Here is a 26668-nt window from a genome sequence, read left to right as displayed (position 1 = left end):
AATTACATTTATTATACAAGGAACCACCATCCACTTGAAATCTAGTCACTCTAAAAATAAATTTAAAATAGTTTCAGGTCTACAAATACTCAAGTCCCCTGCCGAGTGGCTTTTTTTCCCCCTTTTGTTAAAGTTTCTCTCCCCCTCTTGCTATTGTGTAAGATCCATACAAACATTAGAGGAAGGTGAGTGACTGTGCAGGAGAAAGAGAAACTGATCATATGCAAAATGGTGCCAAAGACACAAAGGGGGGATACCCAGACAAAAATAGAGGTCCCCTCCCTCTATCTCATCAGGTTCTAGCCTCCTAGGCATTGTAACTACTGTCGGTAAAAAGCATTCTGGGAGATGTGATTTTTAAGTTAAATGTGTCTTCTTAAGCACCTAGTGCACTCAGCACCATGCCTACCTACTCAATCTCTGTAAGGGAGCACAAACTTGACGACATTGAGAGACACTGACAGCTTGCCAGGAGTCCATGGGAGGCCCCTCATTTGCACATACATTCACACTATTGTCTTAAAAGTGAAAAATAAAATGGGCAGAACTCTAATACCCGATTACACTCTCAGATGTTTATACAAGTAATATCCCACAGTAACACAAGGTATGATAAAATGTATAGGATACACATATAGAAGGGATATGAACCCTTAGACTTCAGGGCACAAACTAACCACCACCCGACCTGAGTAAGGAAGAAACTTCCCCTCTAAGCAGATTATTCCAGAACTGTCCATTACGGACAGGGTGTCTCACCTTCCTCTGAAGTATCTGTTAGAGAGGATCCTGGACTATCTAGATAGCACACTAGTCTGATCAAATGAGGCAATTCCTATGTTCCTATCTTCCTTCAAAGATGAATAGAAATTGCTAGTCTACTTATCCATGCGTAGGATGCCAAGCACCATGGTATCCAAGTGACATCAGCCACTGAAACAAAACACAGAGCCATTCAAGAGGAACAGCAGCCCTGAAGAGTTTGAAGGCATATATATCTGAAGGCAGGGAGGGTTCCCCAGCTGTCCGAGTTAGTTGAATCTCAGTGACCTGATGGACAGTTGCTCAACTGTCCCTTAACATTTCTTAATTATACTAAAGATTCCTTTGATTTCCCCAAGCCTCAGGTATCTGAAATTAACACCCCTAGAGATAGCTGGGCAATCAAGATTGCTCTGTATTCAGAGCAAATACCTACCTGGAGGATGCAGAGGAGGTGGGACAGAAGTAACTGGAGGGGGAGGGTGGAGAAAGTGTGGTGGGGGTGGCCCAGCAATTGGGGGAGGTGGGGGACCTGCTGGTGGTACAAACGGCTGTTGCTGAGGTGGCTGTTGTGGCTGTGATGGTTGCTGGGGCTGCTGCGGGGGTTGTGGCTTATTTCCATGATCTCCAAGAACCTTTAAAACAAAAACAGACAGAAAAAAGAAGATGGTATTTTACCCCTTGGAATCTGCAGTCAGTGCCTCCCAGTGCTCGCAAAAGGGGCACGTGCCACAGAATCCAAGCACACCAACATTACAGGGAGGGAGTAAGTCGGGGATAGTCTCAGCCTTTTAGACACACTACAGCGGAGATGTCACAAGCTCAGCATGCAAGGAAATGCCCTGCCAACAAACATCTTTGCTAGCATGAACACAGCAAGTGGTAGAGTCCAAGCTAGCTACAAATCTACTCCTATGTGAGATACCCCTCCCACAGGGATGCACAGAATTATGACTGAATGGGTCACTTGCATGCCCCTTACGTTAATAATACCCTTAGAACTAGCCAAAAACCTGATCCCAAGAGGGGCTGGACACAGCCACTCTTGAGATCAGACCCCACATCACAGCCCTCAAAATAAGAGCAGCCCCTTTCAAGTGGTGATATGCTAACTCTTATTAAACATTAAAAATATTAAAAAATTTGTTTTTGAAGTGCATCCAATTTGCTTTCTTCACAAATACAGTATGGGGTCAAATTCCGCTCCTAGTTGCATCAGTGTAAATCCACCATCAAAATTAACGGAACAATGCTGGAGTCACACCAGTCTAACTGGCAAGAGAATTTGGCCCTTTATGTTCACATTGCCACTGTTTTAAAGTTCAGTACACAGCATACACCAGAATGATTTGGATATGCAGACACCAGCACTCGGTAAAGGGAAGAAAAATTTACTAAGCAGATTTAGCCTTGATGCACCACTGGGGCCTACCCTTAGTAAAAGGTTTGTTTGCACTTTCCCAACATTGTTATTTTATAAAAGATTTTGGGGGGTCATACACACTAGTTTTTTGCGTTGGAGGGAACAGTTAGGAAATAATTGTTCTGGTCAGAAGGTTCTGGGGACTCTCTGAAAACCCCTCGCTTCTGTCTGCTGAGAAGACCAGCAGAATATGGGCATTAGGTTTTATATGGGATGACACCACTGAAGTCAATGAAGTTACTCTGAAGTGAGATCAGAACAGGCACACAGTGTGTAACTTGATTTTTTTGTCCCCTTTAAAGACAACACTTAGACTCTGCAGGGTGAAGAATGTTGGATAATAACTGACATGAATGTTATTTTGAAAAAAAATTTAAAAATGACAAAAAAAATACATAAACATTCCCTTGTAATGTTGGAAACCCCCACACAACAGCACTAGGTTAGTGCATGCGAATGGAAAAAGAAAAATGACCAGAATAGTTTTACTGTCCAACATGAGAAAAAGGTAAATGAGAGCAATTAACACTGAAAGTAAATTGGATTGTTCCAATTCTTTCAGGTTTAATAGGAGAACACATTAGTAACAAGGTATGGCTTAAAAAAACAAAAACAAAAAAAACACTAACAAATCCATCTAGGAACTTCACAGTTAACATTTGCTGAACATCATGATGGCAGTAGGGAGCTCGGACCCTCCTGCTCAAAAAACAGAAGTCCCAGTGTGTGTGTGGGGGGGGGGGAAGGGGGAGAGAGAGAATCTCCATTAACACTTTAGGGCTGATGATACAGTTGAGTTCTGATTCCACCCATTGGGGGGCAATGGCATGTGCATACGTTATGACTGGTGATTTATTTTGCAATCTTGACATTGTCCCTTTAAAACAAAACCCCATATTTTACAGAAGTAGACAATCAGGAAAGTGCAGACAATTGCTCAAAGTTCATCTGAAAGTGCACGGGATATCAAATGTTTGAAGACAGCTTGAAGCTGTTTACCTGAATGGGATTTTCCTCTGAGGCGTGTTTATCGCGGCGTCTTCCTTCTACCCTCCTAATAGTGCCTGCCTGTCCACCAATCACATCAATTGTCCCACCCAGCTTCCTGGTACAAAGTAGATATATCTTCTCAGGTTCAGCACAGAAATTAGAAGTAACAGTTTTTCTTCCTCCCCCAACAGAGAGCTCTCTCTCATGCTGGGAGAACTAAAGCAAAAAGGCCAAGTACATTCTTTTTTACCCAGGGAAAATCAATCACTCCAGGCAGAGCTCAAACTGACAGGGAAACACAGTCGAAAGGTGGGGAATCCTTTGCTGCATGTGCAGAACTTGAGCTCTGGCTACAGGTAGTGAGTTAGGTCTCTTTAGACACCACTTAGGGCTTGATCCTGAGATGTGAAGAATGCTCTACCGGCTTCAGAGGGAGAAGGGGGCATTGAACATCTCAGGTTCAGACCCTGAAAACTGTCACTCACCTACCCTTCAATAAGACTACTCAAGTGAGTACAGGTTGCAGGATCAGGCCCAATGCCCTTGCAAACAGATCTAGTAGGAGGGGAGAGCGCACAGCACTTGAGGCCCTTAGACCAGAGACAGCCCCAAATTTGCACCATTTCATGTTGGATCCATGCTAACCCTCATAGACCATCACTCTAAACCAAATACTCTCTTTGGTTACAATTCTGACTGCTGGACACATTTGCCGCCTCTCTATTCCTAGGCCCAGTCCTCCTCTCAAAGAAGTCAGTGAGAATTTTACCACTAGTTGCAATGGGAGCAAGACGGGGCCTTATATTAATAAAGGATGTTTGCATATAAACAGGGGAGCAGATTCCGCTATTGGTTACCCTAGTTAGATCAAAATCAGCCCAGGATCTTTGTCTCTCAAGAACTTGCATCTTCCTGTTGCTTATTCAAAATCCTATACTGGGGACAACTATTTTCACAGCTGTGATGTCACAAGCACAGGATCTGGGGGATGAAGGAGAAGCAGAAGAGTTGAAGGGATTTTAGGAATCAAACGTAGGTTTATGAAAATATTTTTAGTAATAAAGACTAAGGGACAAGGCAGTTGGGACTGTATCTGAATAGACAGGTTACAGTTTCTTGTGCAGAGACAGCAGCTCATGAAGGGCCTGATCCTTTAAAGGATGCAGAGTCCCCCTCCTCCCTAAGGCTGTGAATTTGCCATGACTTTTGTGACAGTAGCTGATGTTAGGACATAAACCCAGGTCTGGGCCATTCTAGCCAGCCCCTTACTGAGTGAAACTCCACCAGGAAATTTCAGTCTGACTCTACTGGAAAGCCACATGAGCTTTTTTTAGTAAATGACTTCAGTTAATTAAGAGTTCACAGTATTTTAATTGGTTTCAGAGTAGCAGCCGTGTTAGTCTGTATTCGCAAAAAGAAAAGGAGTACTTGTGGCACCTTAGAGACTAACAAATTTATTTGAGCATAAGCTTTCGTGAGCTACACGAAAGCTTATGTTCAAATAAATTTGTTAGTCTCTAAGGTGCCACAAGTACTCCTTTTCTTTTTGAGTATTTTAACTAACAATAAAGGATACTTGACTCCAAATAATGGGATCCCATTAAGAGTTGCATTCCCCCCACCCAAAGTTTGTGACTTCTGCATCTTTTGCCTGACAAAGCCATTGTAAACAGCACCGCCACAGTCAACTTTTGCAGCAATCCATCCAGCGAGAAGTAGGATCACACCCTTTCACACCTAACACTTTCTACTGTGGTACAAGCAAGTTACAGAAGGGCCAGAGCTAAACAACAGTGAAGTTTGCTGTCCTTCCCATTTCCACTGTCATTGGAAACAAGACTTTGTAAACACAACCTGCTGATTGTTGAGATACAGTAGCACAACAGATGTCCAATTTCATGGCATGGATCTTAGTGCCAACAGAGAGACATGCTGTGGCTATAGCACCAAAGGTATTTAAACACATTGATTTTAATCCAGGTTAATCTCTAGATAAAGCCAATATTGATTCCATGTTAAAATGGACATTGCTAAATGTATTAGGGCTAGAATGTATTTTCTTAAAGAAAAAGGAACTTTACAAAGTCCAAAAAGGAAAGAAAAAAGTTTTCATTTATTTCAGTAGGAGCAGGTTGGATTTGCACAGACTTTGAGAAAGAATAGCATCACATGCAAGAGCTGGAAAGTAAAACTGATCAGTCTGATTTCTCTGTCAAGAAGGTGGGAAATGCAAAAACACACCTAACTGCTTAGACAGAGAGAAAGAAATTGGAACTTTAAAGTTCTTTTAGTATGAATAATCCAGAGCAAACCCAGACAACCTCTCTTCTCATTCTACTCAAAGTCTTCACTGAAAAGAGTGAGACACAGGGGCAGGACTGGTTCCTAGATATGATCAGCAGAGGTGTGCAAAACAGATTTTTAAAAGAAAAATCTGCTTTAATTTCCTGTAACCAGGTCTCCCAAAGCTTCTTATAAAACATAATCGGAGCCATATAGTCAGGAAGGTGACTGTTGTCCAGTACAGGTTTCCAGTTAGAATTACTAAAAGACATTTTACTTTGTCTAGGGAAAAAACACCAAAGTGACATCCAACTGATAGTATATGCAACTCATGCTAGCTGCAGAGCAGGTAGTTCAAAAACCAAGTAGCTCCTCTTGTCCATTACCAAGGCCTGAGCCAGCTCTGGTTAAAGGCAACGGAATGACTTATTGACTTCAATGGGAGTTGGACCTGGCTCTGGAAGAACCAGCAGCCCAACAAGGTGAAGCTCCATAGCAGGAAGACTTCCTTGTCTTAGCCCATCCTCTGCAAAGCTCCCCTTTGTAAGGCTGGGACCATGCAGCATGGCCCCAGGTCTACCTACCCACATGGTGCAACACTGGGGACACCAACAGGGTAGGGAAATGTAGATTGGGGAAGGTGTTCCACAACTACACAGCCCAGTGTCATTGGGGAGGGTGATAACTATTGAATTACAGGGTAACACCCAATATACTTTAAAAGTTGCTGCCTTGTTTGGGGTCCATAATAGACTCAGACAAAGAAATAGCAGGATCCCACTTGTCATTATTGAATACATTAAAATAGAGAACTCCAATGCAGTTTCCATAAATTCCTTACCTATTTGGTGGAGGCCCAGCCTTCATCCGTCCTCCTATCAGAGCCACAAAGTCCGTTTTGAATTCCGTTTTGATAACGTTGTTCTCTGGTTCTTTCTCTGAATTTCCTGTCCTTCCTTGCTGAACCTGAGGAATAAAAAGAAAAGAAAAAAAAAAAAAAAAAAGACACATCTGTCTTTGGTCACCAGCTGAGTTATAAGTCATGAACATCTGCTCTTAGTAGGAGAAACAGGCTCCAGTGAGGAGCAAACCAGAACATTCATCTGCAATGATCCAATTGGACAACAAGGTTCACGCAAAGTAAAGATCCAATCTTCAGTCAATCACAGATTTTTGCAAGTTAAATGACTTTTCCATAGTTGTCCTACTTTCCCCATTTTTAATTCCCATTAGAAACCCCAAAATATACCTAACCTGACTGTGGTCCTGTTTTTCCAGTCCTTAATTCAGGGAACTGGAAATTAGATATGGAGGCTTTTGCCTCTAGCTCACCCATTCAAATCCTGCCAAGTGACCAAAAGCTGTTACCATCTGAGGACCATTCGGTGGCCCTTGTGAAATGAGTTTGGTGGCCATGGTGGACAGGAGTCCACATCACAAGAAGTGGCAACACAACTAGTGAAGTCTCGGCAGAGATGCCAAGGAGCGAATAGGCCAGGGAAACAATGCCCCTCGCATCACAGTTGGCTACTCAGACCAGACTTAAGTCAATGGTCTGTCAATCCTACACCTCTCACCAGCACCAAATTCTCACACACACACACACACACACACACACACACACACACCAACTTGAGGGCTTTGGCAGTGTTACCTGCCAAGCTCCACAGCTGGACAATCTCGAGGGCACAGCCTTCTTTGGGAATACACCCAAGTCTCGCCATCCCAGGGGATTTTTATTTGCCATCATGTCAACAATCTCCACGTTTACTGGAGTGCCTCATTCAACCAGGCAAGGGAAAAATTTATTAGCAGGGGGAGAGTTAAAAATGTCACCTCCACTAAAAAAAAAAAAAAAAAATGTTTAGGTCCATCATTCTTGACAGCTTGACTTTCAGTTAATATTCCAGGATCACATTTCTAAACCATCTTCCATTTTTAGACTTGTACTTATGTGCCCACAAAATGAGCAGGCTTCTATGCTGCACCCACACACTGGAGAGCAGGTTACTTACTGTGATCTTATTCTCACTGCTGATAGGTGGAGAGGGATCCAGTCCAAGCTGAAGCCGTCGCTGTTTTTCACAATAAGCTTTCCATGTTTCTTCATTGAATCCATAATTAAAGTAATCCGAAAGGTCAGCACCTGAAAACGAAGCTACAAATCAACAGAGCGACTCTGGAAGTACACATTTGCATTCTCAAATGCTCATGAAGTGCTTACATGGAGAGTTTAAAATTTCCTATAGAGAATGAGACATGGGGTTGTTCTTCACTTTCTGTTCTGAACTTTGTACAGTGTTGGTGTGTGAGTTCAAAACCTGTTGCATTCCTCATAAGAGGTGGGTACTTCTTAGTAAAATATGAAGTGCTCTGGGACCCTTTGGATGCAAGGTTCAACACAAATTCAGGATATTGTAAGAAAGATAACTTACGTGAATTCATCAATTTAGTTTTTCAGAATGGTATCCTATATTAGTCCTCTTATAATTCTATGGAGGAGTTTAGTGCTGATGAACACTGTCAGTGGCACAGAGACTTTTTCCACCTTAGCTCCGCCAATGCTTTTCTATTCTGACCTGGACTGCCCTTTGTCATTCTGATTAAAGATTCTCTACACCAGGGCCTGCCCATTGTGTCAACTGTGCTAAACTGCAAGTGATCTTTATAACATGGTTTAGATCATATAGACTTATTGTTCAGTTGTGATCCCAGACAGGATTTGAACCGAGGAGATATGATAATTTAAGGGTTGTCTTTATCACTTGCGGATAATTTTATGGAATTGTATCAAGACATAACTCTACAGCAGTGTAAAACAGAAGCACTTCCTAGCATTGTTAAGAAGTCCCTTAACGTTCCCATTACAAAGGTATTTCTAGCTTGATCAACTGTAAAACAACAAATCCTAGTTTAAACCCTTGAATTTCAGCTAAGACTATCTGGACATGATAAGGTCAGGATTTTGACCTTATACTTTCTTACACCCTCCTGCCAGCCACTTTTCCTGCTGCACCCCCATGGCAGATGTATTCCAACTCAGGTGTAGCAACATGAAATTTACATATCAACTTCATAGGATTAGATTTTGCTCCTTCTTTCATGCTTTGATGGTGTGAAGTTTCCTTCCCCTCCCGGCTTAAGGAGACACTATCTCACTGACCGATCTTATAGTTTAGGACATAACCCAGAAGGCTGACCAGGAAGAGGCTACTGAAGTAGCACAAAGAATAACCTAATGTGAATGTTAGAATATGGGCCGAGCTTGTGCTTTAATTTTACCTCAATTCATACTTCAAAGCAATATTATTTTAGGACTACTTGGATCATTCCTGGTCCAGAGATGAGTCAGCAGGACAATAATGATCCCCACACTCGTATCTCTGAATTTTACTGGTATCACTGCTCTAATTCTGTTCTTTCCTAACTTCTTCTCTTCCTAGTCTCTCTTTCTCTTCGTAGTCAAATCCCCTGCAGAAAAAAAGGATATATTTTCTATTTACATCTACACCAACACCCATTCATCACGAAGTGCCTACTGCTCAATGCTGAAATAACAGTGATTTGAATTTTCCATAGTCTCTCCTACTGCCCTTCATTTCAGATGGGTGAGATGTATCAAACACATCTCATGTACAGCGTTCAAAAAACAAGTAAAATATTAGCTCCCCGCCATTATATGAAGGAGCAAATGAGTGGATTTTATGCCCAGACTAATAGATTTTCATGCCAATTTTGCACAGTTGCTGTAATAAGTGTTTGGACCTCTCATAAAAAATAACTAAAGTCCAGAAACACAGCTGAAAAACAGAAAGACTTCACTTCAAGCATTTTATAGTTTGTACACAAGAGTCACTTTGATGTAAAAACTCCCCAATACAAAACCAATAAAAAAAGATAAAATAAACTTCCCATATTTTAATCTTTGCATGTTACATAGCAATTTTTATCTATAGATCTCAGAGTTCTACAAAGATGAGCATCGCTATCCACATAATACAGAGACACAAACTGAGGCATGGAGAGTAACTCACCCAGGGTCACACAGTTAGCTAGTGGCAGACCCTAGAGCAGAACCAGTCTTCTGACTCAGACTCTTGCCCTGTTACACACTGACGGGAAACAACCAATATTTCCCTCCAATGTGTAAATCAGTTTATTTTCCTTACTGGGTTGTTTGGTGGCTTTTTTTGATACATCAACTCACATTAGAGATGCTCCTGTCAAGAACTGTGTGACTGCTTTCCTTCACAATATATATGGATTATGCCCCAACTCCCACTGACAACAACAGGAATTATGTGGGTGAATGCTAACTTGCTAAGAACAAACTATCCATCCCCATCCTCCTTCATGCACCAGGTACATCCCAACTGAAGTGCTAACATTCCAAAGGAACACCAATGACAAGGCTGCACAAGGGATGTCCTTGAGTTCAGCCATGATGGGCTAAAGCATGCCAGCTGCTGTGCATCAAAAGGAGACCATCTCTCACCTACAGCCAAATCCTGATCGCACAGAAGGCAACAACAAAAAGTCCAACTGACTTCAAGATTTGGCTATTATACTGCTACCAGAGCTGTATGTTCTAGGAAACAGAGGGTGAATATAAAGCTACTTTTCTTTGGGAAAGTAAGAAATAGAATACAAGTCTAGCCCAATTTCTTCTGATCACTATTGAAATTGGCACATGGCTCAGTAACTCTAGTTAGTGTCACTAATTGCTCAGAACAGGAGTCAGAGCTGAGCACAAAGGGTTGTTTGGATTTCCCCCTCCATCCCCCATGGCAGCAACACTTTGACTGAAACAATACATGAAAAGCAAAATAAAACAGAACTGCAGAAAATATTTACCACAAGAAACTTTGAGGCCCCACCTGGTTTCCTCCACGGTTTGTCTTCAAACGAATCTAAATCCACTTCTATTACAGGCAATCCATTTATATTCCCTGTGGCATCTAGATCAATACCTTTGGGCTGCAACTTGGCTTTGAAGAGAGAGAAACTGTTACAGCTTTTAATGCAATGCTTCTAATCCACCAATTTGATGAGCCAATTATTCAGTTTAAAATAGCTATTATCTGCTATGAATTTAACATCAGCTCTGCATCTGTCTATTTCTAAATGTAACCAGATCTAACTTTCGAGTAAAAAACACAAAACAAAACAAAACAAAAAAAAACCCACAACTTTCAGTGGACTTGTGAATAGATGGCCATGGTGTTATACTAAACCTGGAGAGCTAGGAGGCGAGGAAAAAAAAAAAGACCCCCCAAATACCAGCAATATAGACAAACGAAATAAGCCATTTAGGCAACTCTGAGATTTAGCTCAGAAGAAAACATTCTTAACTTTTCTCAAGATCATTCAGTACAATCCCCACCCCAACAGATGCAGACAGGTCTACTTTTAATGTTAGCTTTGGGCTTGATTTTACAATAGGCCAACAATCCACTGGACTCAAAGGGAGTCTCTGGTGCTCAGCACGTTGCAAGAAGAAAAAGACTTTGGAAGCAACTACATCTCCTCAAGTCTCCTCAGCCAGAGTGAAGATAATCACCATAGAGAGACTGGGAAAAGAGAAAATAGGGATTGCAAAAAAGACAGTCTCCCATACCGAAAGGAAAAAAGGGGAGAGGACATATTGCAGAGATATTTTAAACCCAACATATGATATAGAATATAAACTGAATGAGGCACCGAGGGCTGATTCCAGCCAACTAATTAGTTAACAATCAAGGGCCAGATTCTTGTGCCTTTACTCCCGATGATTAATATCTTACACTGCATGTAGCCCCACTGATCTCAGTAAGCCAACTTATGGAGTGAGGCAACACTCAGTGCAAGCAAGGATAGTAAAATCCAGCCTCAAGCATTTATTCTCTAGTAACATCCTGTACTGGACAGATGCTGTATTACACAGGGATTATTGTCTTTTTTCCCCCATTTTCAGTTTAAAACAGCAATTACAACCTGGCTGCCTGGCATTTCCAGGTGATCAATTACCAGCTGACTGTTCCTCCAACACATGTTGAGCCATCAATTCTCCCCAGCCAGCCACTAATCTTTAAGAAACTCATTGCACAGAGCTCACTCTTGCTTTAAAGAAGATACTTTAATTTCACACAACCTTCAAAAGAGAGAAAGCAATATTTTTCGCTGGTCCAGCCATTCAGCAAAAAACCCATGCAAGAAGTGTGAAATACCCCAAAATACAGATGGTAAAATAAATATTATTATTATTATTATGATTAATAATACCTGAAGAGGAGGTTCCATAGCCTCTACCTGTTTTTAAGTTCAGATTCATAGGAGTCCCCCTAGATAGAAAAGAATGAGAAGATATTTGCATCAATATTTCAATATATAGGTTGGATTTTTTGTTGTACATTCTAGCCTTAACATAAAGAGTTGTCCCAACCAATAATGCCCTTTACTTATCTGAAGTGTCTTTGTGATTTATATTACTTAAGACTCCATTACTTTAAAAATTAAATTGCACTGTTCATGTAAATCTACTGATGGTGGAGAGGGTAGCATATTGAAATGGATGTCCAGCAGTGTACATTCAGATACGCAGCAACACACGAGATTGTCTGGACTCAGAAGCAGAGCCTGATGATTTCCCCAGTGTTGATAGGTACCATCCTGCCAGAGAACATGGTTGTGACTGACTACGAATTAGGATGGAGCTGGGCGATGGGGGAAAGAATTGTAGCAGCAAGTCTGTACAGAATATGTGAAAGGAAGGGAGCGGTCTGGTTCACAATGAAAAACACAGAATCCAAAAAAGGATGTTTGGAAAAATCTAACGAATCAGAGATTGACTGAATGGGGCATCGCTCTTTAGAATGATCCATAAGACCCCAAACCTTTCCGGTAAAAGCAGAGGAGAGTTATCCTTGCAACGAAGGATTACAATATACTGCAATGAATAGCAACCAGAAATGCTGCCCCCTTATTTCCATTTAATACAGAATAGCTAAGTATTATTCAGACTCAGATTCTTAACCATCTCAGTGACAGGTGGCTGGTTTGCAAAACTGGTCTCACCATACTTCAGCTGTGAAGAATTGGCCAGATGAAACAATTAATTAATTCAGGACTTCGATTTAATTCATCTGCTGTTAAGTTTGATTCTTCATTTAAATCCAGCAAAACCTCAAGAATTAAAGTAATATTAAGGACTTTTACTACTTCCCACCTTCTATTTCACTCAGTCAAGTGCTCCACCGATATTATTTATTTAACATGATGGCAGTTGACATGGGGAGTATTAGCCTCATTTTACAAATGGGTCACCCAGCAAGCCAATGCCAGAAACAGGCACTAGCCATTAAACTCACGGCCTCTTAAAATGGTAAGATCAACAAACAGCAGGCACTGTAACCAGAAATACATACATGTAGGATGGTGCTCCTGTTTTAATGTTGCCAATGGTAACTTTCACATCATCATCATCACTGTCGCTATCACTGTCTTCCTCATCATCTTCACCACTTGGAGGGGCCTAACAGTAACAGACACATGAAGACTCATTGATACTTACACCCAAGAAATTCACCTGGATGAGAACACAAGTCTTAAAAGCTCAATAAAGTAGTAAAAGTTAGGAAGAATTATTCTGTTACAAAGATGTCCTTTTTCACCTGGTTAATCATCAAGAATATTTTTTACACAATTAATAAATATTTTTTCACCTTTTATCCAAGGATGTCCAAACTATTTTCAAACTAACTCCCACCGCAGCCCTGTGGGGTTGCCTAGAAGTGTTACTACACCAGTTTTGCACATTAGGCTCTGATTCAGGCAAGTGCTTAAGCACAGATTTAATTTTAAGCATGTGGTTAACTCTCACCAATTTCAGTGGTGTGTTATCCTGAATCAGGGTCAGAGAAATTAAGGTACAGAGGAGTTGAGAGGCTCAAAATGAGTAATCCCAGGAGTCAATGGCTGCATCAGAAGTAGATCTTGGCAATCCCAACACTTAATACTCTGACCATCAGCGTTTTAGGCAGAAAAGCTATATGCTGTAATTAGCACCTAGAATTGCTAATTAATAAGTTATGGTACAGGTGTAATAAGTGATATTTAAGATGACAAATAGTAGCCCCTTTTTACTTGAGCCTTGTTATACGCCAATATTTACAAGCAGTGAACATGCACTGCACAGCAATAGCCACATCCAGCAGTTACAGCTATAACACATACATGTTGTGACATCTCTCGGTCTTCACTGGTGACAGGCCGGCTCTCCTGAGGAGCATCTTGCAAAGGATGAGAAGATTCTGCATGTCTACCAAATATAACAGACCAAAATAAATACACTTGACCCATGGAGCGACCTATTCATATGTCCAAAGTGCCCATCAGTGCAGAATCAAGATAACATTCTAATCATAGTTTTACCAAGAACAGATATATTTGATTCTGGTGACTGGTAGTAGAGTAGAGTAGTTAACTCAAATTCAATCTCAGAAGGTTTTGCTTTTATTGGTGAAAGTCAATTTAGAGTTCCTGAAGGATACCAAGTGGGCAGCCTTGCACACCAAACACTTATTTATCCACAGATCAGATAAGGCACTTGCAGGAGCTCTGAAAGATTATCAGTGTCTCTCAACCCCACTACTTCTAAGGGTCAGAATATGGTTCAGTCTCCATGGCCCATTCAATCCTTGGCCTTTCCCCGAGACTGCCAACAAGAATGCCAATTATATAAGCATTGAAAGTGAAGAGTACACCTGCCCAGTAGGAATTAGATTAAGATCAATTGATTCCCTTTCTACAAGCCACCAAACATTAACAACATTCAGTTATTAAGGACTTGGACTGAATTTTAAACCAGTCACCTGGAGATTAAAGGATAGGTAATTAACAATCCCATAGATCATCCCATTTCCTTATTCATTGCAGATTAATCCCAATGTACATTATTGTACTTTCAGATTTATGCTGTTAACTAAAGATTGTGGAGAAAATGTTAGTATTGCTTATTGCATTATCCAAGCAAGCCAGTCACAACAAAAATCATGTGTACCTTACATGTTATGGAACTAAAAATCAGAAGGCAGTGTATTTAGCCATGGAACTGGAAGAGTTATTTTGAAATTTTAATAATAGAATCCTTTTTTAAAAAGTTAATTTAACTGAGGACTCAAGGGCCCAAACATGCCAACACTCACATCTGAGCAAAGCTCATTACTGGAAGTACTCCCATTGAAGTCAATGAAGTCATGGGAATAAGCACCATGCCTGTTAGCGAGTGTTTGCTCCCTTTGGGGTTAGATCCTGCAAACACACGACACACAGAATCCACACACTGAACAGATTAAAGCCATTTCAGAGGCCGCACAAAAGGAGATACCTTCTAAACTAGGAAGCCAAAGATCACATTAACATCATGGAGCCCAGTAATATAAAATCTTGGAAGTTGTTACCAAGCATCAAATAAAATAAAGTCAACCCACTGCAGTTTTGGAAGCTAATGAAGCTCTTTTATTAGGAGGCTAGGAAGACAAGATTGTGGAGAGAGGACAGACAGACTTGGGCAAGCAAGCTAAATGAATTCTTTATCAGCTACACAGTCATGTTGGGGGAGAGGTAGCGGAAAGTTTCACAAAGAAAGAATTGCAGAAATCAAGCCAAGATTAAACAAAAGTACAGACAAAGATTTCAGCTGCTGTCCTAATAAGCATAGGTACCAGTATGGCCAAATTCCTGAGGTGGCAGCAAAAGCACTTCCGTTACCAAATTAGCATAACAGGCTTCAAAAAGAAGATCAGACTCCACAACTCCTCCAAGGTCACGGGCATTAAGTCATTGTGCAAAGATAAAGAGAAGTACCACTGGAGGAAATTGCCACAGATGGCTCCCCAAAACCTTTGGCATTCTTTTTACCAGATCAAAAGCAATTAAGAGCATTGACCTCAAACCACAGAAATGTCTCAGAATCCAAGATCATTGAACAGCCAGCACTGAATTAAAGAAAAGCAACAAATGTTACCTTCAGCTTCAAATCACACGAAGTATCTGTGGATGCGTATTACAATTTGTGAATTGAAAGTTCAAGTACACATCTATAAAGTAATAGCCACTTCCTAACCCCTTTCCTACAGTTTTAAGAAGAGCGAACAAATAATCACTTTGACAGGACTAATATCATCAATTATATGTTGGTAATAATCCTGGGCATTTTATTTCCACCCCCTGAATCCCAACATAACCCTTTGTGCCAGTTATAAAAACAGACCCTTTACAGCACTGCTATAATTTCACAAAATCCTCTTCATCAAGGAATGCCAAGAGATACTGAAGACATGTAATTTGGTGTACATTGTCTTCCCACGGATAGTCAACATATTCAGACTGAACGTCATACTCAAATTTCAATGGTTAACAAATATCAGGGGGTAATGGTTAACAAAGTTTAGCAACCCATTTCATTTCACAGCCCATACAAAAATCTACATGTGGGGCAAAGATTCAAAATGAAGACTATAAGAAAAATAAGAGCAGGAAGCTAATAATAATAATACTTTGCATTCAAGTTTTTAAAGTGATTTGCAAAGATTAATAAATTGAAGGATGTAGCTACATTATTTTATGGAGCACTTCTGATAATCTCATGTAAATCATAAAGAGACAAGAACACTATTTATGTAGGTAAGCAGTACATTTATGTCTAAAATCAGAGACTATCCCTTGTCACGAGGGATAGTTGATATTATGTTTGCTAAGTAACCGTGCAATAAGATAGTCTACAGTTTGCTTGTGTGTGTTCATATTGGTTGAATGAGGATACTTGCTCCAAAGAGGATAATATTCATAATAGTCCCAAAGTGCAGCAAACACTGGGCTCAATTTTCTGCGTTGCTGAGCAACCTGTTTATGGCAAGTTTATGGCAGCTGCTCAACAATCCTGAAATTCCTATCATATGTACACATACAAAAAACATTCAAATGCAGACACCTCTGGGGTGGAGGGAGACACAGCTAGTGCATACCACACTGCACAAGTATAGTGGAGGAGGAGGAATTCTGGTCAAGGATACTGGGAGAATTCTCTAATCTTATGAAAAGTTACACTGGATCCTTAATATCACCGCAGAACTTGTTTTTGAAGGTCTCATCCAAAAGATGTCCAAACAACTCAATTTGTTGCAGTACAAGGGGCTGAGTTGACTGTGTCAAGATCTGAAACTAGGCTCAAGGTATCTAGGTATTACAAGCCTGATGCTGAGACAAAGTTCTCCCAGCAGATACAGTTATTATGAGTGAATAGTTTATGGACTTACCCAGCAATTGGTCCATCTTCTTGCTTACCAGTGGTGTCATCTGCAAATATGATAAAAACAACATATGAAATAAAAACCAAAGAGATCAGAACTTATAACGCAGTCTGGGCCTTTTGGGAAAAAGTGTCATATATACACACACATTATAAAGTAATGCTTTGCTTTCAAGCACAGCTCAATATGAAATAAAGCAATGAAAAAGTAACATTACACATCCTTGAGAACTCACAGAATTAAAAAAAGCCTTTTTAATGCTAGACCCCAGATTATGCAACAGAATGAATAAATGCAGCTATCAAGCCAGGTATGGATCTTGGCTCCAAGAGTCTTCACACATTTTTTTCTGTGGGAGACACAAATCAGGCTAGGTGGGAACAGGACCTCAAGTCAAGAAGTTTTCAAAAGCAAAAATCAAAAGACCAGAAAATATATTGATCTTAATTGACCAAAAAAAAAAAAAACCACCTTAAAGGCTCACAATGGTAGGAAACACATGGAGTGATGGATGCATTGAAAAAGATGCCTGGTAACTGTTCCAAGAATGCTCTGCCAGCAAACCCAGGCTCTGACCCTTCACTTGGGTACATATGGAGCCCCAAGTGGCACAGGGTCCACTTGCATCAATCCAATTACAGAACTGGGGCCCAAATATGCATTTTCTTGACAGATTTTAAAAGTTATTATGCACACCAATGTCTTGCTATTAGAGTTTCATTCTGCCCCACTTCGTTCTTCATTACCCTACTACCTTACAATGTGATCTTATACAAGCCAAACCACGCTACACTGTATTAAACAGCATCAAAGACTGTGACAGAAATTAACCAGAGGAAAAAAATTCTGATGGAATGTCAACTCCCACTCCAGCTCACCCAGCTGACGTAATGGATTCAGATTTACTATTATTGATATAGTGCCATAAGCATGCATGGCCCTTTGCAAACAACTGAAACTAACAAGTTTCTACCCTGAAGGAGTTTACAATCTGGAACAGACATAACCCAGTAAAGGATGACAGTAGTATCACACATAATGGCTAGGACAACAAAGTAAATTAATAGGACATACATATGCGTATACGTACATATACAATTCAGCAAAGGGAGGGAGAAAAATCCATAGGAACCCTGCCATACAATTTTAACTTATGTGGGAAGCACTTAAACACTCCAGTCATGCCATGGAGACTACAGAAAAAAAACCTAAAACTGATAGATTAGACAGGTTAAATAGGTAAGAGTCTTTCATTTGATTGTGGTCTATCAGCAGTGCCACAACCCATGATCTCTAGTCCACTCCCAACATAAAATCCTGCAATGGCCAGTGGAATCTTATACAAGACCATCACATAGGGCATGTACCGGGTTGGGTATGGAGAGGCTCCCAGATAAACCTAAACACCCGTCAATTCCATCTTCTCTTCGAGAGGAGGAGGAGGAGGAGAAGAGGATGTAAGGGGAAGGGAGCTGCCCAGAAGCTCAGGGGGGAGGGAGACCATAATCTGGAGAGTGCCTGTACTCTATCCTAGTTTACTTTGCCTTCTGGCTAGTGAGGGCTTTCATAGGTTATGCCTACACAGCATTACAAACCTGGGTCTATGGACTGAGTGTTTCCAAGCCTGCACTTGAGCATCCACACTGCACTGTTAAGCCTGGCTTTACAATAGCTAGACCCCAGTCTCACAGCTGCGCTAACACGTCTATGCTGCACTATACAGACTAGGGTCTGTGGCTTGAGCCGCGTCCACACTGCCAAACGACAGGGGCTGGACCCCAGCCATTCCGGGGCTGGGGGCCCTGAGCGCTTACTGGCCCCAGTCCGCCTGGGCGGGCTGGGCCCAAAGCCGAGCCGGAGCCTGGGCGAGGTGCAGTGTGGACAGTCCCCGTGCCCTGCCCGCCCGCCGAGGGGTGCTCGGGCACAGCGGAGCATCTGGCACAGCGCATGCCCCGCGGCGACTCGCGCTAGGCTCGGCCGCCGCCCGGTTACCTACCCCCGTACAACCAGTGCTCCTCGTCCTCCTCCGCCTCCAGCGGCGCCGCGCCCGAGGCGGGGGGCTCCAGCTCGGTGGCCATGGCCGCCGCCGCGCCCTGGCCTGGGGGGATGCCCCGGCACCGGCCGGGCGGGAGGAGGGCGAGCGGCTTTCGCCGCCACAGGGCCGCGCCGCGCTCGGAGGGGACGCGCGGGCCTGGCGCGCCTCACGCAGGGGGCCAGGCCGCGCCGCCCCCCATGGCCCCGGTGCGTTCGGCGCAGTCCCAGCCCCGCCGCCTGCACGCGCCGCTAACGGGCCGCCATCGCTCTTTCTCTGGAGGAGGAGGAGGAGGAGGAGGAAAAATCCGCGTGCGAGCCCGGTCCGCCGGGTCCTAGCGCCGCCGAACTCCCCCGCCGCGGGAGCAACAAAAGGCGCTCTGCGTCCCAAGTGAACGGTGCGCTTTCGGCTACTGCGCATGCGCCGAGGGCGGCCTGCGTTCCTACTGAGCATGCGCGGAGACCTGGCACCTATGCTGTGGGGGAAGCGAAGCTACGGGGAAGCGCCTGTGCCCTCAGTTTTCCATTGGCGCTTAGCTCTGCTCTGGGCATGTGCGGGGCGGGGCTCGGTCTTTTCCTCGCGCCTCAGCGCTGGGGGGGAGGGGGGCGGCGCTACAGCCGTGGCGCTTTGGCAGAGCGGGAGCGTGTCCCTCCCGGCCCAAGCCCCTGGGCGAGGACCGTCCCTGAGCTCGTGGCCATCCTTTCCCTGGAGCGCGGCCTTTCTAAGGCAGCGGGCGCTCGCTGTGCAGCACGGGCTGGGGAAGGACAATTCCCAGCTGGAGTCACCCACCCAAGCACATTGTATGCGGGGGGAGGGGAGGGGGGGGAAGGGGAGGAAGACAGGCTCAGGGTTTCCAAAAGAAAGAAATAAATGGATCAGGCAGGGGGGAGCTGATCGAAAAATCAAACAGAAATGAGGCAAAACGGGGGAGAATAGAATGGGCGAGGACTGTGAACAACATTTAAAAGGCAGAGCTGAGCATCTGCAAAAGTAAACGTAAAAGGCAAGGCCAGGTCAAACAAAGCAATATATACATGGAAAAATCACTGGAGCTCACAAGCCATGATTGTTACTTATTAGTAGTAGTATGTGTTGGGGTAGCATATCGGAGCCCTACTAATAGGGCAGAACCCCATTGGGCTAGGCAGTGTATGCGCAAAGAACAAAAAGTCCCTGCCCCCAAAGAGTTTACAATTTAAGAGGCATTTGGCATCAATCAGGGCTCAAATTTGCTAATATTAATGCACATGAGTAGTTCCACGGCGTTCCTTATGTAAGGGTTAGATGCTGCAAGAAGATCCACACAGATGGATTCTTTACCCGTGTGGAACCCTGAAATGAATCAGGTCTCCGCAAGGGTGCAAGGATCCGGTAGGGCATTTCCACTTACAGAATCGGGGCCATACAGTGTAACCACATTTAGGATTCATTGGTTCAGATTTACAAAATTATTGATCACTGTTGACCATTGTTTGAGCAATATCTATGAAAGCACGGTGAATTCTGGCTTCTATCCTGCAAACACTTACTCACTTGCTTAACTTCAAGTCAGTGACACTAATTGTACTTAAAGTTAGGCATGTATATATTTATTTGTTAGATTGGGGACTTTGTAAACTCTTGGAGGCAGGAACTGTAATTTATTATAAGTCTGAAGTATGACCAACTCTGAGCATTAAAAAATCATGAGTCAGCCCCCTCCCCTCCCAAATCATGAAATTAGCTTAAAAATCATAAGATTAAAAATATTTTATTTATCTTCTGATTAACGTAGGATACACTTGGGACACATTATATAGCTTTTCTCTGCAACAACGATGGCTAGAAACTTACTTTGTTTTTCAAAAATGAAAGCTGACATTCTTATGAAATAACATGACTCCAAGAACTGGGGCTTTAAGAAAAACACCAAATATCATGAGACCTGCAAATTGCAAGAGTTGACAAGGCTGTATTTGCACAGTGCCTCGCACAGAAGAACCTGTTTAATGCTTCTAGTTGCTACCATAATACAACTGTTAAATAACAAATAAATAATAATTGCCTAAGAAATTGTTACTAGATGGAAGGAATGCAATGCCTTGGACCATTTTACTCCAGGGAGTACCCTACAAAAAGATCATTACTACTGATATAACATGAAAATTGATTTTCAAAAAAAGTATCTTCTAAAATACAAGTGATATGCTAAACAGAATGTGTTTTACACCTACTTTGCACTCATGTCAATAACGATTCAAGGTGCAGAGCAGCAGAGAATCATGCCTCAAGTGTACAGAACTTCAGACAGTTCAGAAGGGGAAGATTCCCAGCTTCTCAATGGTATAGCACTTGAGTCCAGTCCTGGAAAAATCCCAAGATTCAGGTACTTAACTTTGTCAGTTTCATATTATGATTATAATACCACCTCTTCTGTAGCACTACCTCTTATGTAGCATTTTCACCTGTAGCTCTTAAAATGGGGGAGGGATAGCTCAGTGGTTTGAGCATTGGCCTGCTAAACCCAGGGTTGTGAGCTCAATCCTTGAGGGGGCCATTTAGGGATCTGGGGATTGGTCCTCCTTTGAGCAGGGAGTTGGACTAGATGACCTCCTGAGGTCCCTTCCAACCCTGATATTCTAAGTGCTTTACCACGGAAATAAATCATCATCCCCATTTTACAGATTGGGAAACTGAGGCATAGGGAAGTGAGTGACCTACCCAAGGTCACCCATTAGGCCAGTGGCAGAGTCAGGAATAGAATCCAGCTGTCCTGTGTGGGTCCAATGCTCTCTCTACTATGCCACAATTAGTGATTTCTAAAATAGTTAAAATATTCTTCTCTTTCTGAGCTATTTGCATTGAGATTCATGATATTAAGACAGTTTGGATTCCCTAACAGAAATTTCTAGTGAACACTTTCAGGTAGTTCAAGTTATCCAACTAGATATTGGAATGGAGGGGCTATTGGACTACTGGTTTCCGGGACCACTGGTTCTCCAAAAGAAACTCTTCAAACTGTTGAAGAGTTTTAGTGAGCCCACTAGGGTTTTACAAGTGGATGGATGCAAAAAGCAATATCACAACACATTTATGTATGACTCTTTAAACATTTTGTTAATAGTTCTTCTGTCAAATAGGTGGCACATGCAAGACACCTGGTATGGCAATGCATTATGCAGGATTTACACATATTTGCTTGGATGACCTGTAATTCATTTCTGGCTTTGCAAATCATGAGTAATTTCATCTCAGTTGGCAGCCTGGACCAGTTCACATAAAGATCCACTTCCTGGACACTACGGTGCTCATAAGTGATGGTCACATAAACACCACCCTATACTGGAAACCTACTGACCGCTATGCCTACCTACATGGCTCCAGCTTTCATCCAGACCACACCACACGATCCATTGTCTAAAGCCAAGCACTACGATACAACCGCATTTGCTCCAACCCCTCAGACAGAGACAAACACCGACAAGATCTCTATCAAGCGTTCTTACAACTACAATACCCACCTGCTGAAGTGAAGAAACAGATTGACAGAGCCAGAAGAGTACCCAGAAGTTACCTACTACAGGACAGGCCCAACAAAGAAAATAACAGAACGCCACTAGCCATCGCCTTCAGCCCCCAACTAAAACCTCTCCAACACATCATCAAGGATCTACAACCTATCCTGAAGGACGACCCATCACTCTCACAGATCTTGGGAGACAGGCCAGTTCTTGCTTACAGACAGCCCCCAACCTGAAGCAAATACTCACCACACAACAAAAACACTAACCCAGGAACCTATCCTTGCAACAAAGCCCATTGCCAACTGTGTCCACATATCTATTCGGGGACACCATCATAGGGCCTAATCACATCAGCCATACTATCAGAGGCTCGTTCACCTGCGCATCTACCAACGTGATATATGCCATCATGTGCCAGCAATGCCCCTCTGCCATGTACATTGGCCAAACTGGACAGTCTCTACGTAAAAGAATAAGTGGACACAAATCAGACGTCAAGAATTAAAACATTCAAAAACCAGTCGGAGAACACTTCAATCTCTTTAGTTACTCAATTACAAACCTAAAAGTGGCAATTCTTCAACAAAAAAACTTCAGAAACAGACTCCAACGAGAGACTGCCGAATTGGAATTGATTTGAAAACTGGATACAATTAACTTAGGCTTGAATAAAGACTGGGAGTGGATGGGTCATTACACAAAGTAAAACTATTTCCCCATGTTTATTCCCCCTCCCCCCCCCCCCGCTGTTCCTCAGACGTTTTTGTCAACTGCTGGAAATGGCCCACCTTGATTATCACTACAAAAAGTCTCCCCCAACCCCCGCTGTCCTGCTGGTAATAGCTCACCTTACCCGATCACTCTCGTTACAGTGTGTATGGTAGCACCCACTGTTTCATGTTCTCTGTGTATATAAATCTCCCCACTGTATTTTCCACTGAATGCATTCAATGAAGTGAGCTATAGCTCACGAAAGCTTATGCTCAAATAAATTTGTTAATCTCTAAGGTGCCACAAGTCCTCCTTTTCTATTTTTAAACTCTTCTTGGACTTTCCAATGATGACTAAAGCAAGGTTTACATGGCATATTTAATATACAAGGTGTTCAAAACAAGGTTAAATAGTTTGTCTATTGTCTGATTTCACTAACACACAGGCAGTTATACATTCAAAACTGCTCCTATGCAGCATCAGAGAAATAGAAAACTATAATTAAAAGACTGATGTTAGCATAGTTCCTAGTGTAATTTCCCTCCTTTTTCAAAAGTGTCATAATATCTTGCTTGATAGCAATCTGACAAGTCTTCTGTTATTTTATAAACAAACAATTCAAATCCTTTTTCTTCAATAGTGTTCATAATAGAATATTGGATGCTAAAAATTGTATCTGTACAACATGGATGTCATCACAGTTGCTGGTGGTAGGCTTACTTCACTGTTGCCGCCACTCCTCTCTTTGGACTCTTCCAAATGTAATTTATCATGAGTGGGCGATTTTGACCATTTTCTCTTAGGAGTATAATTAGAGGATTTATCCATTCATTCAATTAATTTTTTACAGCACTTGTCCCTTTAGTATCTAAGCACTACCTAAACAGTAACAGATTTACAGCAAGTTTACATCGCAATTTAGTGTAATTGTAGTGTGGATAGATATATCCTTACTAGCTAGAATAAAGCTAGCTTGAACAACAATAGCAGTGAACGGTTTCAGAGTAGCAGCCGTGTTAGTCTGTATCCGCAAAAAGAACAGGAGTACTTGTGGCACCTTAGAGACTAACAAATTTATTTGAGCATAAGCTTTCATGGGCTACATCCGATGAAGTGGGCTGTAGCCCACGAAAGCTTATGTTCAAATAAATTTGTTAGTCTCTAAGGTGCCACAAGTACTCCTGTTCTAATAGCAGTGAAGATGCAGTGGCACAAACACCGGCATGAGCTAGCAACCCGAGTTGCTTATACTGAGTGGGCTTATACTTGGTGGCTAGTCTGTGCTGACACGTCTTCTTTATTCAGTAGATTAAAGCTAGTACAGGTAAATTTACCTTTGCTACCATTACACTTAAATTGCACTGTAAACTTCACTACATCCCTGTAATGTAAGGAAATATCCTCATTTTGCAGATGGGAATGGAAGCACAGATAGACTGATTTACCCAAACTCATAGAGGAAGTCTGTAACAAAGCGGAAACAAAATCCCAGATCTCTTTAGTCACAATCTACTACTTTATCCACAAAATCACCCTTCTCCCATGGGTGGAAATGGAAGCATACATAGACTCATGCCAATTCCCCCCCCCTTCTTCTGCAAATGTGCAACATCATGGTGATCGATTGTCCTCTCTTGTCCACTCCAGAGTCAACTACATTTTCAGTAGCTCTACATATAGTTTGTAAAACAAGAGGGTACAACATGTAATACAAGTGACTAGACCCATTAGCTATTAAAAACACAAAATGCAAGTCAGAATAAAATTGGCTAATAGAGATTTGGCTCAGCAACCTGAAGTGTTCTGTTTTAGAGGGATTTGAGTATTGGGTTATAGCAATGAAATAAAACTGGTCAGTAAAGTGCACATGGTGGAATGCTTTTTCATTTGCCTCATGTACTGAGAAAATGCAAAGCTCTAGAAAACAGTGCTCTATCTTTGAGCAATATATTACATATGCTAGTTACAGGGACCCAGGCATTCCCCACTACATAGAATGCCAAAGGGCTTATGTATAAAATCCCACTCTCATATGAAATGTTGGTATATCAACAAATATAGGATGGGAAATGGTGCTTTACAGTGTTGTGCTGCATATTGTGACAAAGTTCCTCCTCTGCCTCTGTGCTCATTGGCGGATTTGCTTGCCTCAGAGATTCACAGCAGCCCTCAGTTTGGCCACTTTTGCTAGTGGCTCAAATCTGCTGTTCACTCAGCTAACCTCATCACTGGCCAGCATGGGAAAAAGGAAGAACAATTCCTGCAGTCTCTGCTGATCCACCAGGTGGGTCGGGGAACAGCCCAGAGACCTTCCCCTCTGGTGGAACCCACAGTCCAGGTCAACTCCTCCTGTGTCTGATCAGAAGTTGGGAGGTTTGGGGGGAACCCAGGCCCTTTACTCTGGGTTCCAACCCATAGCCCTGTGGACCGCAACTTCCTAGACTGCCTTCTGGAACAGCTGTGCGACAACTACAACTCTCTGGGATACTTCCCCATGGCCTCCTCCCAACACCTTCTTTATCCTCACCACAAGATCTTCCTTCTGGTCTCTGATAATGCTTGTACTCCTCAGTCCTCCAGTAGTACACCTTCTTACTCTCAGCTCCTAGTGCCTCTTGCTCCCAGCTCCTCACACGCACATCACAAACTGAAGTGAGGTCCTTTTTAAACTCAGGTGCCCTGATTAGACAGCCTGCCCTAATTGATTCTACCAGCTTCTTAATTGGCTCCAGGTGTCCTAATTAGCCTGCCTGCCTGAATTTGTTCCAACAAGTTCCTTCTTGTTCTGGAACTGCCCCTGTTCCCTTACCCAGGGAAAAGGGACCTGCATAATCTGGGACTAATATATCTGCCTTCTAACACTCATGTAGCCATCTGGCCTGTCACAATGTATAGTCTTCTATTCAAGTGTTTTTGTCTAATAGGCACATGTTCTTGTGCCCGTCAGGCTCCCCTTGAGGTGAAACCAAAGCAGAATGAAAAGAACTTGCTTTTCTCAGTTCTGAGAAGTCCTCACCATTGAGCTCCAATCCCAAAGGCATTGTGGATGCCTTGGATCTGAAGATGGCACGGGCTAGCTCCGAAACTGTGGTTCCTATTTCCCATAGCGCTATCTCCACAGTGTCAAGTGGAAAACAGTTCTTGACAAAAGTCAGTATCAACCAATTGGACAGATTCTATGGAGAAGTAGGAGCATGGCCCAGAAGGAGGCCTTGGAATCAACCACCCTCGCTCCAGTAGAGCCTTCATAGATTGCTGACTCCTTGTAACTTGAGCAGGCAAATATAGTGGAGGCCCTGATGTAGAGGATTATCTGGTTGGGTCAGATAGACAACAGGCTTTATTACAAAAAAAGACTCAAAAATTTACATATAATGTGACAACAGAAGAGGCACAAAAGGGTGTTTTCCATTTCTACACGAACTTTGCATTATTTGTTTTAATCTTTGGATTTCATTAAAATAAAAACATTTTGAAAAGTGAGTCAGATTAACCAAGTTTGACTTCCAGCTTCTTTAATAGCACAGGTCAATGCAGAAAATTGTAGAGACAAAGCTTATTTAGGATTTTATTCAAAAAATTTCAAGGTGTGAGGTCCTATTAAAAAAAGTGGCTATTTACTTGTAAACAGAATAAAAACGTTAAGGACTCAATTAAAAATCCTTTCATACAACTT

At 42.3% G+C, this 26668-nt stretch overlaps 1 protein-coding gene across 3 annotated transcripts in view; it reads right to left on the bottom strand.

Moving 5' to 3' along the window:
• The window catches only part of LOC119861306 (pre-mRNA 3'-end-processing factor FIP1-like), a 33443-nt gene extending 14255 nt beyond the window's left edge, over window positions 1-19188 (bottom strand). The window contains exons 1-11 of one of the 3 annotated variants that reach the window (XM_043491554.1): window positions 18743-18813; window positions 16753-16792; window positions 15462-15487; window positions 13670-13754; window positions 12862-12968; window positions 11720-11778; window positions 10336-10446; window positions 7474-7604; window positions 6300-6424; window positions 3185-3290; window positions 1199-1397 (exon numbers count right to left, since the gene is read on the bottom strand). In XM_043491554.1, the coding sequence (XP_043347489.1) occupies window positions 1199-1397; window positions 3185-3290; window positions 6300-6424; window positions 7474-7604; window positions 10336-10446; window positions 11720-11778; window positions 12862-12968; window positions 13670-13681 (850 nt within the window). In that variant the 5' untranslated portion in view covers window positions 13682-13754; window positions 15462-15487; window positions 16753-16792; window positions 18743-18813. Of the gene's footprint in view, window positions 1-1198; window positions 1398-3184; window positions 3291-6299; window positions 6425-7473; window positions 7605-10335; window positions 10447-11719; window positions 11779-12861; window positions 12969-13669; window positions 13755-15461; window positions 15488-16752; window positions 16793-18742 lie in introns of all 3 variants that reach the window. The other 2 variants (XM_043491553.1, XM_038416305.2) reach the window with 2 other exon arrangements.
• Window positions 19189-26668: the final 7480 nt, after the last annotated feature.

The sequence above is a fragment of the Dermochelys coriacea genome, chromosome 9 (genome assembly GCF_009764565.3).
Source record: "Dermochelys coriacea isolate rDerCor1 chromosome 9, rDerCor1.pri.v4, whole genome shotgun sequence".
Classification (NCBI taxonomy): Eukaryota; Metazoa; Chordata; order Testudines; family Dermochelyidae; genus Dermochelys; species Dermochelys coriacea.
The sequence above is the reverse complement of the archived record's forward strand: the minus strand, read 5'-3'. Positions and strand labels throughout refer to the sequence as shown.